This window comes from Lipotes vexillifer, unplaced genomic scaffold (assembly GCF_000442215.2).
Source record: "Lipotes vexillifer unplaced genomic scaffold, Lipotes_vexillifer_v1.1 scaffold911, whole genome shotgun sequence".
In the NCBI taxonomy this organism is placed as follows: domain Eukaryota; kingdom Metazoa; phylum Chordata; class Mammalia; order Artiodactyla; family Lipotidae; genus Lipotes; species Lipotes vexillifer.
Genome location: NW_006781377.1, coordinates 3,374,613 through 3,387,741, shown reverse-complemented (window position 1 = coordinate 3,387,741; position 13,129 = coordinate 3,374,613). Strand labels below are relative to the sequence as shown.

Below are 13,129 nucleotides of genomic sequence, written 5' to 3'. Positions count from 1 at the left end.
TGTAGGGAAGCAGAGTAGAATGGTGGTGAAGAGCATGCGACAGATTTGGGTTAAATCCACTCTTTATCAGATTAGTTACTTATTCTCTTTAAGCTTTAGTTTCTTCATACGTAATAATAATGTTATTGTGGAACATTCACTGTATGCCACACAGTGGGCTTATTTGGCGAGGTAAAAGAGATGGGTGTCTTTAAGAAGTTTGTTGCCCTTTGACATGTGTCAAGTATTCAGTAAGTGTTAATTAACCATTCTTATCTTCATCATTAGCACCATGATCTTTACAAATATGTTACCTTGAGGAAGACCTGATGTAATGTGCATATGACAGATGTCCATCAACCTGGTGAAGAAAGAACAGTTGCTGGGGATGTATTTCAGTCTCGTACCTTTTCACCAAGCTCAAGATGGAAAGATGTTTGGTCCACGTGCATAGAATGAGGTTAATTAGTAACAGAAGGGCAGTGTGACAGTCATAAAGCAGGGGGTGGGGCAACTTATCTCTTAAGAATATGTATTTTTAGTCCATTTAAAAGTTTAAAGGTCAGGGCTTCCCTGGTGGCACGGTGGTTGAGAGTCCGCCTGCCGATGCAGGGCACGCGGGTTCGTGCCCCGGGCCGGGAAGATCCCACATGCCGCGGAGCGGCTGGGCCCGTGAGCCGTGGCCGCTGAGCCTGCACGTCCGGAGCCTGTGCTCCGCAACGGGAGAGGCCACAGCAGTGAGAGGCCCGAGTACCGCAAAAAAAAAAACCAAAACCAAAAAAAAAAGTTGAAAGGTCAAACACTGAAGGGAATATAAGAGCATAATGTTATTGTAATGGTTTGTTTCATTATATGTAACTTGGAAAGATTATGTGCCCCTGGATAAACTAATTCATGATGCGAATGATTTACCTTTAGTTGCAGTAGAGTGTATAGGATAGTCTATGTAAAGTGTAGTGCATGTCATAGAATAGTATATATTATAGTATGTTTTCCTGAAAACACTTGGGGGTGGAACAGTTGCATGTCTTTCCTACTGATGTTTTCCTCTATCCCATTTTGGGAATGCTATTTACCTAGTAACCCCAGTCTTCCTATAAGGAAAAGTGACAGCCATGGAAAAGCTCATTTATGTTGATTTATTCTGAAATCAGTGTCCCCTCTTTATTCTTTGGAAACCTTTCATTGACTAAAACTGTGAGTGGTAGCTGAAATCAGCAGACAGGAGGGTGGGAAAGTTGAAGCAAGGATTTGGTGTCTACTCCTCAGCCTGAGTATGATTTTAGGCCAGTCAGCGAACTGTATACCTCTTTTTCTGTGAATAGACAGAAAAAAAAAATTTACGTAGGACTTCTCTAATTAAAACTTGCAGTCTGTAATAATTAAGCTGAGGCTTGTCTTTGCACTTTCTGGAAAAATATATATTAATAGTGTTAAAGTCAATATTTATCTTCCTCTATGATCTGGGCACGAACACGTCGCAATCTTCTGTGATCCCTTAAAGAAAGCCTCTGCGTTCTTGCATGCTTGCCTCTGTACTTCAGAAGTGTTGTGTGTGGGTCAGTTCTTGGACTTTGCAGCCCCCTCTTCTTTCTCTGAGGATTTTTCTATTTTGCCGCACTGCCGTTTAGAAACGTATGTTACTGTGGAGAAGGCAGCCTGACTTTTGTCCCAGTGACTTGATTCTTTAGTGACTTGATTCTTTAGTGACTTGATTCTTTTTCCCTTGGCCTGCCTGCTCATATGATTCCTTCTTTGTCCTTGAAGTTCAGTGCCTTTACTAGGATATGTTTCAATATTGATTATTCTGTATCAGTTTTTCTTGGGACTCAGTGGACCCCTTATTCTGCAATTTTAGGTCCTTGCTTTACTGCAGAACCTTTTTGGTATATCTTTTAAATGTCATTTTTGGTTCCATTTTCTTTTCTGTTCTCTCCTTTAGTTATGCATATATTGGATCACTTTCGTTCTTTATATCTATCCCTTTCTCTCCAGTCCTTTTAAAAGCTTTGATCTTTCCCATGGGAAGCACAGAGATAGTTAGTCCAGGCTTCAGGCCAGACTGCCTGGGTTTGAATCCTTGTACTATCACTTACTTGCTATTTAACTATGGGCCAGGTACTTAAACTTCCAAACCACAGTTTCCTCATCTTTAAAATGGAGATAATACTGTGTCTCCTTTTAAGAGTTGCTATGAAGATTAACTGAGCTAAGACAGTAAAAGGGTTTGGAAGAGAGCATAGTAAGTGCTCAAAACTGCCAGCCACTGTTGCTATTTCCATTTCATCCTGTTTGATTTTCACAGTCTATCCTTTAAGTCTCTGACGCTGTTTTTAGCCATGTCGGTTCTTTTTGCTGATCCCAGTAAGGATATCCTTTCTAAAATTGTTTTTTTTTAAATAAATAAATAAATAAATTTATTTATTTAGGCTCTGCCAGGTCTTAGCTGAGGCACACGGGACTTCGCTGTGGCATGCACGTGGGATAGAGTTCCCCGACCAGGGACTGAACCCGGGCCCCCTGCATTGGGAGCACGGAGTCTTACCCACTGGACCACTAGGGAAGTCCCTAAAATTGCTTTATTTTCTTCCATCGTTTTCCTGAGCTCTCCTTGTTTACTTTTCATCTTCTCTATTGCATTGTCATTTCTTCTTAGAAATACTGTATTTTTCTTATGAGCCCTTATTTCAGAGAAGACTATTTCTTGAATTTCTTGGGTCCCAGGGGGAAATATAGGTTCATTATCTCTTCCGTTTCGTGGTATAATTTGTCCAGCATTCGTTCTGTAGCCGGTTTCGTTCGCTAGGTTTTGTTGTAACTTCTTTCTTAGGTATTTGTAGAACTTTGCAGTAGCTTATGGACCAAGTACTAATGATGGCTCCTTTCTGATTTCTCTTCTTATCTAAATGGGTGGCTGTTTTACAGCCAGCTATTGGCTGACCCGTGGGCAGAAGCTGAGTGAGCTGGGGCAGCTGGAGGCTGGAACCTAATTTAGGCTGTCAACTCAGATCCCTTTCCCATCAGTGCTCTTCCTTTGCAGGTGTTTCTCTCCTGGCTGGCGTTTGTCACAGGGCCTTAGAGTGCTGACTAGTGTTTACTTCTCTTTGCTTCTTGTGCCAGTTATCAATTTATTGCCCCTGAGCTGCACATTCAGTTTTGTTGCCTGATCTGTGAAAGTGGATCTGGACCCTTTAAATACCAAGTTTGTCCTTCCTGGGATACAGCCTCCCCATCCTAGGATACCTTTTGGGTTTTTCTTCCCATATTTTGTATTTACTCTCCTATCACTGTCTAATAATTCTTTATATGAAACTGTCCTCTTTGAATTACTGTCTGCTTTTGGTCTCCCTGTTGGACCCACACTGTCCAAAAAATCCTCCTCTCGAGAACTGACAGTACTCCAGCGCTTTTTCTAACCTGCCGTGCTGCCAGCCTGCTTCTTATAAGGAGAGAAGCTTGTGCTTTTTCTCCTTCAGTCTTAAGCTCGCCTTTGACTCTGTGGTGTTGAATGGGGCTCATTGGTGCTTCTGGGACCCCAGACTTTGTCTTCCTGAGCAAGAGATTATTTGGTTTGGCTTTATATCCGTGGAACAAGGGAGGCAGCATAACTGATTGGTCAGGACTGTGGACTCTAATCAAATTGCCTGAGGTTGAATCCCGGCTTTTCTTGTTAATCCTGTGATCTTAGGCAACTTATCTCTATTTTCATCTTTTTGATGAAAATGGGAATAATAATAATACCTACCTCTTAGAGTTGTTATGGAGATTAAATGAGTTAATCCCTGTAAATGCTTGGACCAGTGCCTGGCACAGTAGCTCTCAGTACATTTCCAGTTGTCATCCACGTCATCACCGTTATTAATTCTGTGAACTCTGCTCATTGCTGGAGACTTGAAATGTATGTCCCTGTTCTTACTGTGCTTCCTCAGTTGGATACAAGTTTCACTGCCTTTGGCAACGGTTTTCCCTAAATTCTAGTTTGGGAATGTGGCTGTTTCCCTTTTTTTTTTTTTTCCCCCTAATTTTATTTCTTTTTATCCCCCCGCCCCCTGGTTTTAGGAAGAGACAGACAGAAAGGCCTTCCTTTGCCATCATTAACTAGAAGCACATAATTTTGTTAGAGGGATCAGTTCAACAGCGGCTTTGTTTTTCAAAGAATGACAAAGTGAGAGAGAGGCATGGACATATATACACGACCAAACGTAAAATAGCTAGCTAGTGGGAAGCAGCCGCATAGCACAGGGAGATCAGCTCGGTGCTTTGTGACCATCTAGAGGGGTGGGATAGGGAGGGTGGGAGGGACGGAGACGCAAGAGGGAAGAGATATGGGAACATATGTATATGTATAACTGATTCACTTTGTTATAAAGCAGAAACTAACACACCATTGTAAAGCAACTATACTCTAATAAAGATGTTAAAAAAAAGAATGCTTGCAATTTATTTTTATAGATTTATTAAAGAATTTACAGATTTCTGCAGCGTGTGCAGTCGAGCTTTCTTCCTGCCTGTGATAGTATGTCATATAATAAAAGTCCATTTCCTTTAAACTGTTTTGTTCGCCAGTATTTCATTCATGATTTCACTTTGGCAAAGGTCCTGTTTTAGGCTGTGTTTGTTGCAGGGTGGAAACTGACTAGCAAGGCTGAATTCAGTAAGTGTCGATGCTAAATTTTTCGCTAAAAATTGTGCAATTACAGGACAGCTTGAGTGTGTGTAGAAAGTGCGTGGGAGTTTTAGTTGAATCACTTGTGTGATGGGGCTACCAAGGAAGCGGGCCTGATCCTGGGTTACAGGAATTGAACTGTAGTGTCCTCTCTGACCAGGGAGGACACCGTTCTGTTCTTCTCTGCCCTAGTCACACTGCACCTTGGGGACTGTATTCACGTCTGGGAACCATCCTTTAAAGAGCACAGACATGTCACTCTGTGTCCAGAGGACAGTGACCAGGATGTTGTGGAGCATCTGAAACAATTCTTCAAGTAATGGGTTGAAGAGGTAGAGGTATTTAACCGGGGCTGAGGAGTTTGGGTCAGGCAGTGGGGAGATAGAATGCCAAACATAATAACAGAAGCTGAAATTTACTGAGTGTGACCCTAAGGCAGCACTGAGAACCATGCATATGTTATCTTATTTAATCCTCATAACAGTCATATGAGGTAGGAACGATATTTATCTCATTTCACAAACAAGGAAACTGAGGTTACTAAAGTGAAGAAATTTAATTGAGGTCACACAGTTAATGAGAGATGGAGCGAAGATTTGACTTAAGGTTGCTTATTGTAAGGACTTGAGCTTGTAAGTAGCGTATCTTACGTTTCTTATGATTGGTGTCTTCAAGTATTGTGCATGGGGAAGAGGGGTCCCAGAAATTAAAACTAAGACAGGTAGTCGGCAAATGCCCGGAAGTAGATTCCTGAATCAGAGTAAGGCGCTGCTTTCTAGATGGGAGGGTAGTGAGTTCCCTGATAAGGCTTCCGCTGAGGTGTATGCTGAGTGACTGCCTGGTGGGCGTTGGTAAGGAGGTGCATGTTTGGGATAGGGGTGGAGGTGGATTATGTGACCTTCAAAGTGTCTAAGAACCCTGAGATTTGGGGCTGCTGTATATGTTTTCCTCTTTGTCAAGTGTATTCTTTTTTTAACTTGAAATTTAAAAAATTGTGGTAAAATACACATAATAAAATTTAGCATCTTAACCATTTTTAAGTGCACGGTCTGGTTAAGAATACTCACATTGTTGTACAACCAAACTCCAGAACGTTTTCGTCTTGCAAAGCTGAAATTCTATACCCACTAAACAACAACCCCACCATGGACCTCTCCCTCCAGGTGCTGGAAACCAGCATTCTACTTCCTGTTTCTGTGAATGTGACTACATATAAGTAGAATCATACAATATTTGTGTTTTGGTGACTGGCTTATTTCACGTAACATAATGACCTCAAGAGTCATCAGTGTTGTATGTAGCATGTGTCAGAATTTCCTTACTTTTGAAGGCTGAATAATACTCCACCATATGCAGGCAGCACATTTAAAACATTCTGTCAGGTGTATTTTTTTTAGCCAAAAAAAAAAAAAAAAAACTTAAAAAAGTATTAGAGTTAATATTACAACAACCTATGGTTCTGTTTGCAAACTATTATAAATAAAGTTATCTGGGATGGTTAGGGAATGATGGGCCCTAATTAATAAAACCATTTGGTTCATAGAGGAAATATAAAAATTATGGGAATCAGCTGCACTGACTCTGTGGCATATCCTGGAGGTACTATTTTACATTAAATTTCTAATAATTTAATACCTTAAAAAATCAAACAGTATTTATTGGACAAAAGGAAGTGACATCACCAAGATCCCAGTGACCAGAGGCAGAGAGCATGAGAAATTCTTCCTTTTCCCCTTTTAAATATCCGGGTTGTGTTTTCTTTTTTATGTCTTCTTAACAAAGGATTTAACCATAGAGTTTGCATTAGTGATAGCTTACCAGGTAATTTCCAAAACCAGCAACTTTTTCTTGGTTTTTATTTGGCTATAGCCTAAAATAAAGGCATAAACTCATCCAGTCGCTGGCTGCAAGGACCAGGGGTGGCTCAGGAAGAGGTGGGCTTAAGTCCCCCGTAATGTCTGCCTCTGGCCACCCCTGCAAAGATATGGTCTCAGTCAAACCAGGATGCTTGTTGTGTAAACCAGCCTCGGGACAAGTCCTTCACCTCCTTGTGCCGGCTGGATCCCACCCCTCTCAGCATGCAGGCTCAGAATAGCAGTTTTCAGGTAATGACTGTTTACTGAAACATGTACTGAAAGGGTGATAGACTTGCAGGAAGTTTCTCAAAAGTAATTTTTTGGTAAGACGTCTCCAGATGACTTTCAGCATTTGACTTTCTACGTGGTTTCCATAGCAACAATTGGGAAGTCACACATATGGTTTCCATAGCAACAATTGGGAAGTCACTCCTGTGAGGAGCAGGCCAAATGTGCAGAGAACAGTTGTTCTAAAGGTTTAGTGGAGGGAATTACCTGGCGGTCCAGTGGTTAAGACTTTGCCTTCCAATGCAGGGGGTGTGGATTCAATCCCTGGTCAGGGAGCTAAGATCCCACATGCCTGGGGGTCAAAAAACCGAAGCATAAAGCAGAAACAATATTGTAACAAATTCAATAAAGACTTTAAAGAGGGACTTCCCTGGTGGCGCAGTGGTTGGGAGCCCACCTGCCAATGCAGGGGGCACGGGTTGGAACTCTGGTCCGGGAAGATCCCACATGCCACGGAGCAACTAAGCCCATGTGCCGCAACTACTGAGCCTGCCCTCTAGAGCCCGTGAGCCACAGCTACTGAGCCTATCTGCCACAACTACTGAAGCCCGCATGCTTAGAACCTGTTGTCCACAACAAGAGAAGCCACCGCAATAAGAAGCCCGCGCACCACAACAAAGAGTAGCCCCTGCTCGCTGCAACTAGAGAAAGGCCATGCGCAACAATGAAGACCCAGTGCAGCCAAAAATAAATAAATAAATAAACTGAATTTAAAAAAGACTTAAAAAAAATGGTCCACATCAAAAAACCTTCAAAAAAAAAAAAAAAAAGGGACTTCCCTGGTGGCACAGTGGTTAAGAATCTACCTGCCAGTGCAGGGGACACGGGTTCGAGCCCTGGTCCGGGAAGATCCCACATGCCACGGAGCAACTAAGCCCATGTGCCACAACTACTGAGCCTGCGCTTTAGAGCCTGCGAGCCACAACTACTGAGCCCATGTGCCACAACTACTGATGCCTGTGCACCTAGAGCCCGTGCCCCACAACAAGAGAAGCCACCACAATGAGAAGCCCGCACACCACAACGAAGCGTAGCCCCTGCTCTCTGCAACTAGGGAAAGCCCATGCACAGCAACAAAGACCCAATGCAGCCAAAACTAAATAAATTTTAAAAAAATGTTATAAAAAAAGTTTAGAGGAGTCGCAGGAAAGATCGGAACATCACCAATCTAAGATAATCAAAGGAAGTATGCACATCAGGTGTATGGAAGGTTTCGTAGAAGAGCTATGGTCTTTTTCGTCAGAGTCACACAAATTAAGAGAGGGCTTTTTTTTAAAAAAAACAGCTAATATGTATTTGAAATTTGCCACTTTCTCTGTTTCTTTTCCAATGTTCTTAAGCTCATGAAAGCAATAATTCTAGAGCACTGATTTTCTTTTTTCCCCCCATTCTTTCTCCCTTTTCGCTGGAATCTATTTTATAGACGGCTCCAAGGTTCAGGCTTGTCAGTGTAGATTTGTTCCGTTCTGTTCGGTGTGTTCTCCTAGGTGTTTACTGTTGCTGTGTGTTTGCCGAAGATCCCTCCAGGTTCTCCTTGACCGTCTGGCTTTCTGTCTTTTCAGGGAAGAGGAGCCCGGACCTGGGGGAGTATGACCCCCTCACACAGGCCGACAGCGACGAGAGTGAAGATGATCTCGTGCTTAACCTGCAGCAGAAGAACGGAGGGGTCAAGAACGGGAAGAGTCCGCTGGGAGAAGCACCAGAGCCCGACTCGGATGCTGAGGTCACAGGGGCTGGGAAGCCCCATCTCTCGGAGGTCACCACGGAGGGGTACCCCTTGGAGCCCCTGGGGGGCCTGGAGCAGAAGGCGGCCTCCTCCATCGCGTCCTACGTGCGCACATCCGTCTTTCTGCTGATGCTGGTGATCTCCATGGTCCTGGTGCTCGTGTGTGCCTTCCTGATCCCCTGTCCCCCCCGAGACCTGCACAGCACGTGGAGCCGCCACTTGGGCCCCCAGGGAGGTGAGCTGCGGGATTTTTAGGTCTAAGTCTGTAAAACTTCATGGTCGCATGTCATTCCGGCAAGCTTCTGATTACGTTGAAAATTTCCTCCAAGTCTTTACAAATTAACGTGTGTGTCATCTAGCATTTCTCCCCCTGTGTGTGGAGGTGGTTAGGAGGTTAGGATTTGAAATGAGACAGAAGTCTGTATGGCTCCAAAAACTTGGGAGGATCGCTGCGCCGTGTGTCTCTGGGGAAGGTCTTAATTAGACGCAGGGAGGAGAGAGCCCTGGTTTGCTGAGTCCTGCTGTGCAGCTGAGGCTGCATCAGGGGAGAGCAAAGCTGTGGGAAGGGCGGTTTACAGGGAAAAGTGAAGCTCCCATCCTGGCCAGGCCAGAGGCCACAGCTCCTGTAGGGCCCTTGGGGTTTTGTTGATTATAGAAGGCTGATCTAAATTGAATTTTCAAATAATTTCTTTTTTTAAAATTTCTTTTTATTTTTTATCAAAGTATAGCTGATTTCAGTGTTGTGTTAGTTTCTGGTGTACAGAAAAGTGATTCAGTTTTGTACACATCTTCTTTTTCATATTCTCTTCCACTATGGAAAAGATTTATTACAGGATATTGAATATAGGTCCCTGTGCTAGACAGTGGGACCTTGTTGTTTATTAAATAATAATTTCTTTTCAAGAAAAAGAGAGTTGCTTCCTTGCTGCAACTTTTCTTTCTTGCTCCTAATGGTTGGGATGGTGCTACCCAAGGAATTTTGGCTCAGGTCTCATTTTGGAGCAGGTTTCTTTATTTTTTATTATTATTATTTTTATTGAATGAGTCTTTAAATTTTACTGTGCTTGCCAATTTTCAAAAGTTTCACACATGATTTCTTGTAAACCCCTTTTTTTTAATCCCCTACCCCTACGTTGCCCCTCCTCCTTCCCTCTCCCCACTGGTAACCACTGCTTTGTTCTCTGTATCTGTGAGTCTGCTTCTTTTTGTTATATTCAGTAGTAGTATGTTGTACTTTTGAGATTCCACATATAAGTGATGTACAGTATTTGTCTTTCTCTGTCTGAGTTAGTTCACTTAGGATAACACCCTCCAAATCCATCCATGTTGCTGCAAATGGCAAAATTTTTTTCTTTTTTTATGGCTGAGTAGTATTCCACTGTATACGTGTACCGTATCTTCTTTATCCATTCATCTGTTGATGGACATGTAGGTTGTGGAGCAGGTTTCTTTAAAACAGCTTGCCCTGGGTCAAGATTGGGGAGCCCATCTAACTGTTGGTGCTGAACGGTCCTGTCCCTCGAAAACTGCACCAGGCTGAAGGGGCTCAGAACACACCAGCCCACCGTGGCGCTTTGGTGTATTGACTATTTTGAGTTAAAGGCATTTGACCAATAGCAGGTGCAAGCGGGCCACACTGACCTTCGATTCTTCCCGAAAGCAGGAGATGAAACTCCCAGGTGAAAGATGCCCTCCCTATTCCAGGAGGAAAGAACACTCTTATCACCAGAGACAGGGGGTTGAGGCAGAGAGACATTTGTACAAACAGACCTTGTTAGAATAACTCTCATCTTCCTGTAGTTCCCTCAGATATTTTAGTTACTTTTCCAGTCGCCACTCTTCGTGCTGTGCGGGATATAAACACTGCGGCCTAGCCACGTCTTTGGATCTTCATTTAACTGTGGGAACTCCCATGCACATGCACAATTTTATTAAATAAAATGCGAGTGCCTTCCCCTTGTTCATCTGTCTTATGTCAGTCTCAGCTAGAAACCCTAAGATGGCAGAGGAAAATTTTTCCCTTCCCCACAGGATGCCCACACCCCTGCATCATCTTGATCTAGAAACATTTCCTCTCTGACCCTTCTCTGACCCCGGCTGAATTAGCTTCTGATGAGTTCTTCGTTCTCATCTTTACTTTCTCTTAAGGCAAAACTGGGTGGATGTGTCTTACGATATGTTCCTGCACATAGAACGTCTCTCCCTCTCTTCCTTCCTTTTTTGTTTTTTCTAAGTTAGCTCTTGTAATATTTATATACAGCGTAAAGACTAGTAATGAATTCTTGGTGTATCCACCACCGAGTTTAAGAAATAGGACCTTGTAAAGATCTTTGCAGTTCCGCACGTGTCGCTCCTGACTGTATCCCCCTCTCCCCGCCAGAGGGTTCTCCTCTCCTGAGTTTTGTGTCGTTATTCCTTTACTTGTGTTTAAAGTTTTACCACATATATATGCATCTCTAAATGATATATTCTTTAATTTTGCCTGTTTTTGAATTTCGTATAAATATTGATGTAATCATGTAGTTGTCTGTGACTTGCTTTTTTGTTCAGCATATTTAAATAATATGTTTGAGGTTTATCCGTATCAATGTACTGTCACTGGAGTTTATTTTCACCACGAATTTTCCATGGTATGAATGTCCTATGATTTATCGATCCATTTTACTGTCGATGAGCATTTAGGTGACTTCTGTTTTTTAAAAAATAAGTAATGCCACTGAGAAGATTCTTGTGCATGTTTCCTGTTGGAGTGTGTAAGGATTTCTCTAGGGCATAAACCTGGGGGTGAAATGGCTGGGTTACAGGGTATGTGCCTGTCCAGCCCTAGGAGTTTCTGTTATATTATCTTCCGTAGTGGTTGTACCAGTTTACACTTCCACTAGCCATGTGTGAGTTCTCTCCGAATTTGGCAAGCATCCTCTGACTCCACACTGTTTGGAGGTGTGTGTGGGGGCATGACACTACCTACCTTGTCACTGCCGGGTGGAGATGGAGGTCCAGGCTCCCATCAGGCCTCTGCTGACACCAGGGCTGGGCAGCCGCCCCGTTAATGCTTGGTGAGGATAGAACCGAAGGCTTCCCTCGTGTATGGAGGCCTGAAGGCTGCTAGGTGGGGATGGGAGTCCAGCCTCCCCACCCGGCCTTCTCTGACCTGACCCTGGTGGGGTGAGGGGGACCTTGTTACAGCCCGGCAAGGGTTTCCTCTGGGCCTTTGCTATGGGGCTGGCTGGGACCACAGTTTTATCTGTGGTGTTTGGTTGGAGTAGAGCAGTTCTTGTGGAAAACTTTTCTGTCTTGCTAGGCTGTGCCTTTCCTGTCCTTTGGCTGGGGACCAGCTCTTCTGGGGCCTTCTGTGCGTCCCTGTTGGCATTTCTGGGTTGCCAGCTTCTGCACCACCCTGTCTGGGATATGAGGCCAAAGAAAACCCAGGGGAGCCACCAGCTTGTCCTTCCTTGGGTCTCGCCGTCCCCAGCCGGTCTGCCTTCTCTCTGCCTTCCAGAGTCTTCTCATGCTTGTTTTATGTTTAATGCCAAGGGATTCTAGCTGTCCTTGGCGAGAGGCACAGGCAGAAGTGGGTCTGTGTATCTTATCTAGGACCCAGAAGTCTGCCTGGTTTTTACAGAGCATTCCCGTTCCAGCCTGGAGCAGGGAGCTGGTCTGTGTAACTTGCCGCGGACCCTGTGTTTCTCATGTGTCCATCAGGTGGGGACCTGTCTCCACTGGAGCTGGCGGACGTGAACGGAGACGGCCTGCGTGACGTGCTTCTCTCCTTCGTGACATCAGGGAATGGGAGCACCGCTGGTAAGAGGGTGTCTTCGGAGGCCTCGGCGGGAGAAGCTGGTTGAGCGGAGGGTGTGAGCTCAGAGGATGCGCTGGGGCTGCCTCCTGAGTGGGCTGCAGTGAGGAGAAAGTCCTCGGGGATCCGGCACACGCGATGGGCCTCGTCGGGAGGCTCCTGCGTGTGCATAACGCCTGGTTCAGGGAATCACAGAGCATGAGAGCTGGAGGACGCCCCGGTCCAGGGACCAACCTGAGACCCACGAGGAGGTTCCTTGGCCGCACGCCTGCCCTGAACAGCGCCAGCACTTAGGTTGCTTGAGTTTTCTCTGAGTTGGTTCTCCCTGGCCTCTTAGATGATGATAAACGTAGACTCTGTCTACCTTCCCCTCCCTGGCAGAAAGCTTTTGCTCATGTTCTAACATATCTTTATACACATACCTCTTGGCTGGGTGTTTTCCTTTGACCCCATCTGTTTGTTCTTCCATCTCTGCTCTCCATCCTGCTCCCCGCGGGATGGGAGTCTGACCCATACGCATTACGTCAGGTCCCAGGCCTGCAGACTTCCACTGGGTTTGGCCAACGGGGGGCACAGGCCAGAAGCTAGAGGGGAGAGGAAGAGAGTGACCAGCGGGTATTTATTCCCCTGGCTCCCCTCTGCCCGCGCCACCTCAGGCTGGCTACATCCCTGATCGGAGGTCACAGCCTCTCTCAAGGGGGTCCTCTTACAGGACTTTCTTTTTCTGGATTCCAGGAAATGCTTCCTCCCCCTGTCTCTTTGGGCCTGGGCATGGCAACAGTTCTGAGGGGCTGTACTATCTCTTGTAGTTTCCCTAC

General features: G+C 44.7%; 1 protein-coding gene across 1 annotated transcript in view; it reads left to right on the top strand.

The window, feature by feature from the left end:
* FAM234B (family with sequence similarity 234 member B) overlaps positions 1–13,129 on the top strand; it is a 35,202-nt gene that overhangs the window by 2,113 nt on the left and 19,960 nt on the right. Inside the window, exons 2-3 of the mRNA XM_007454641.1 lie at positions 8,352–8,750; positions 12,218–12,316. Of these exons, the coding sequence (XP_007454703.1) occupies positions 8,352–8,750; positions 12,218–12,316 (498 nt within the window). The remainder of the gene's footprint in view (positions 1–8,351; positions 8,751–12,217; positions 12,317–13,129) is intronic.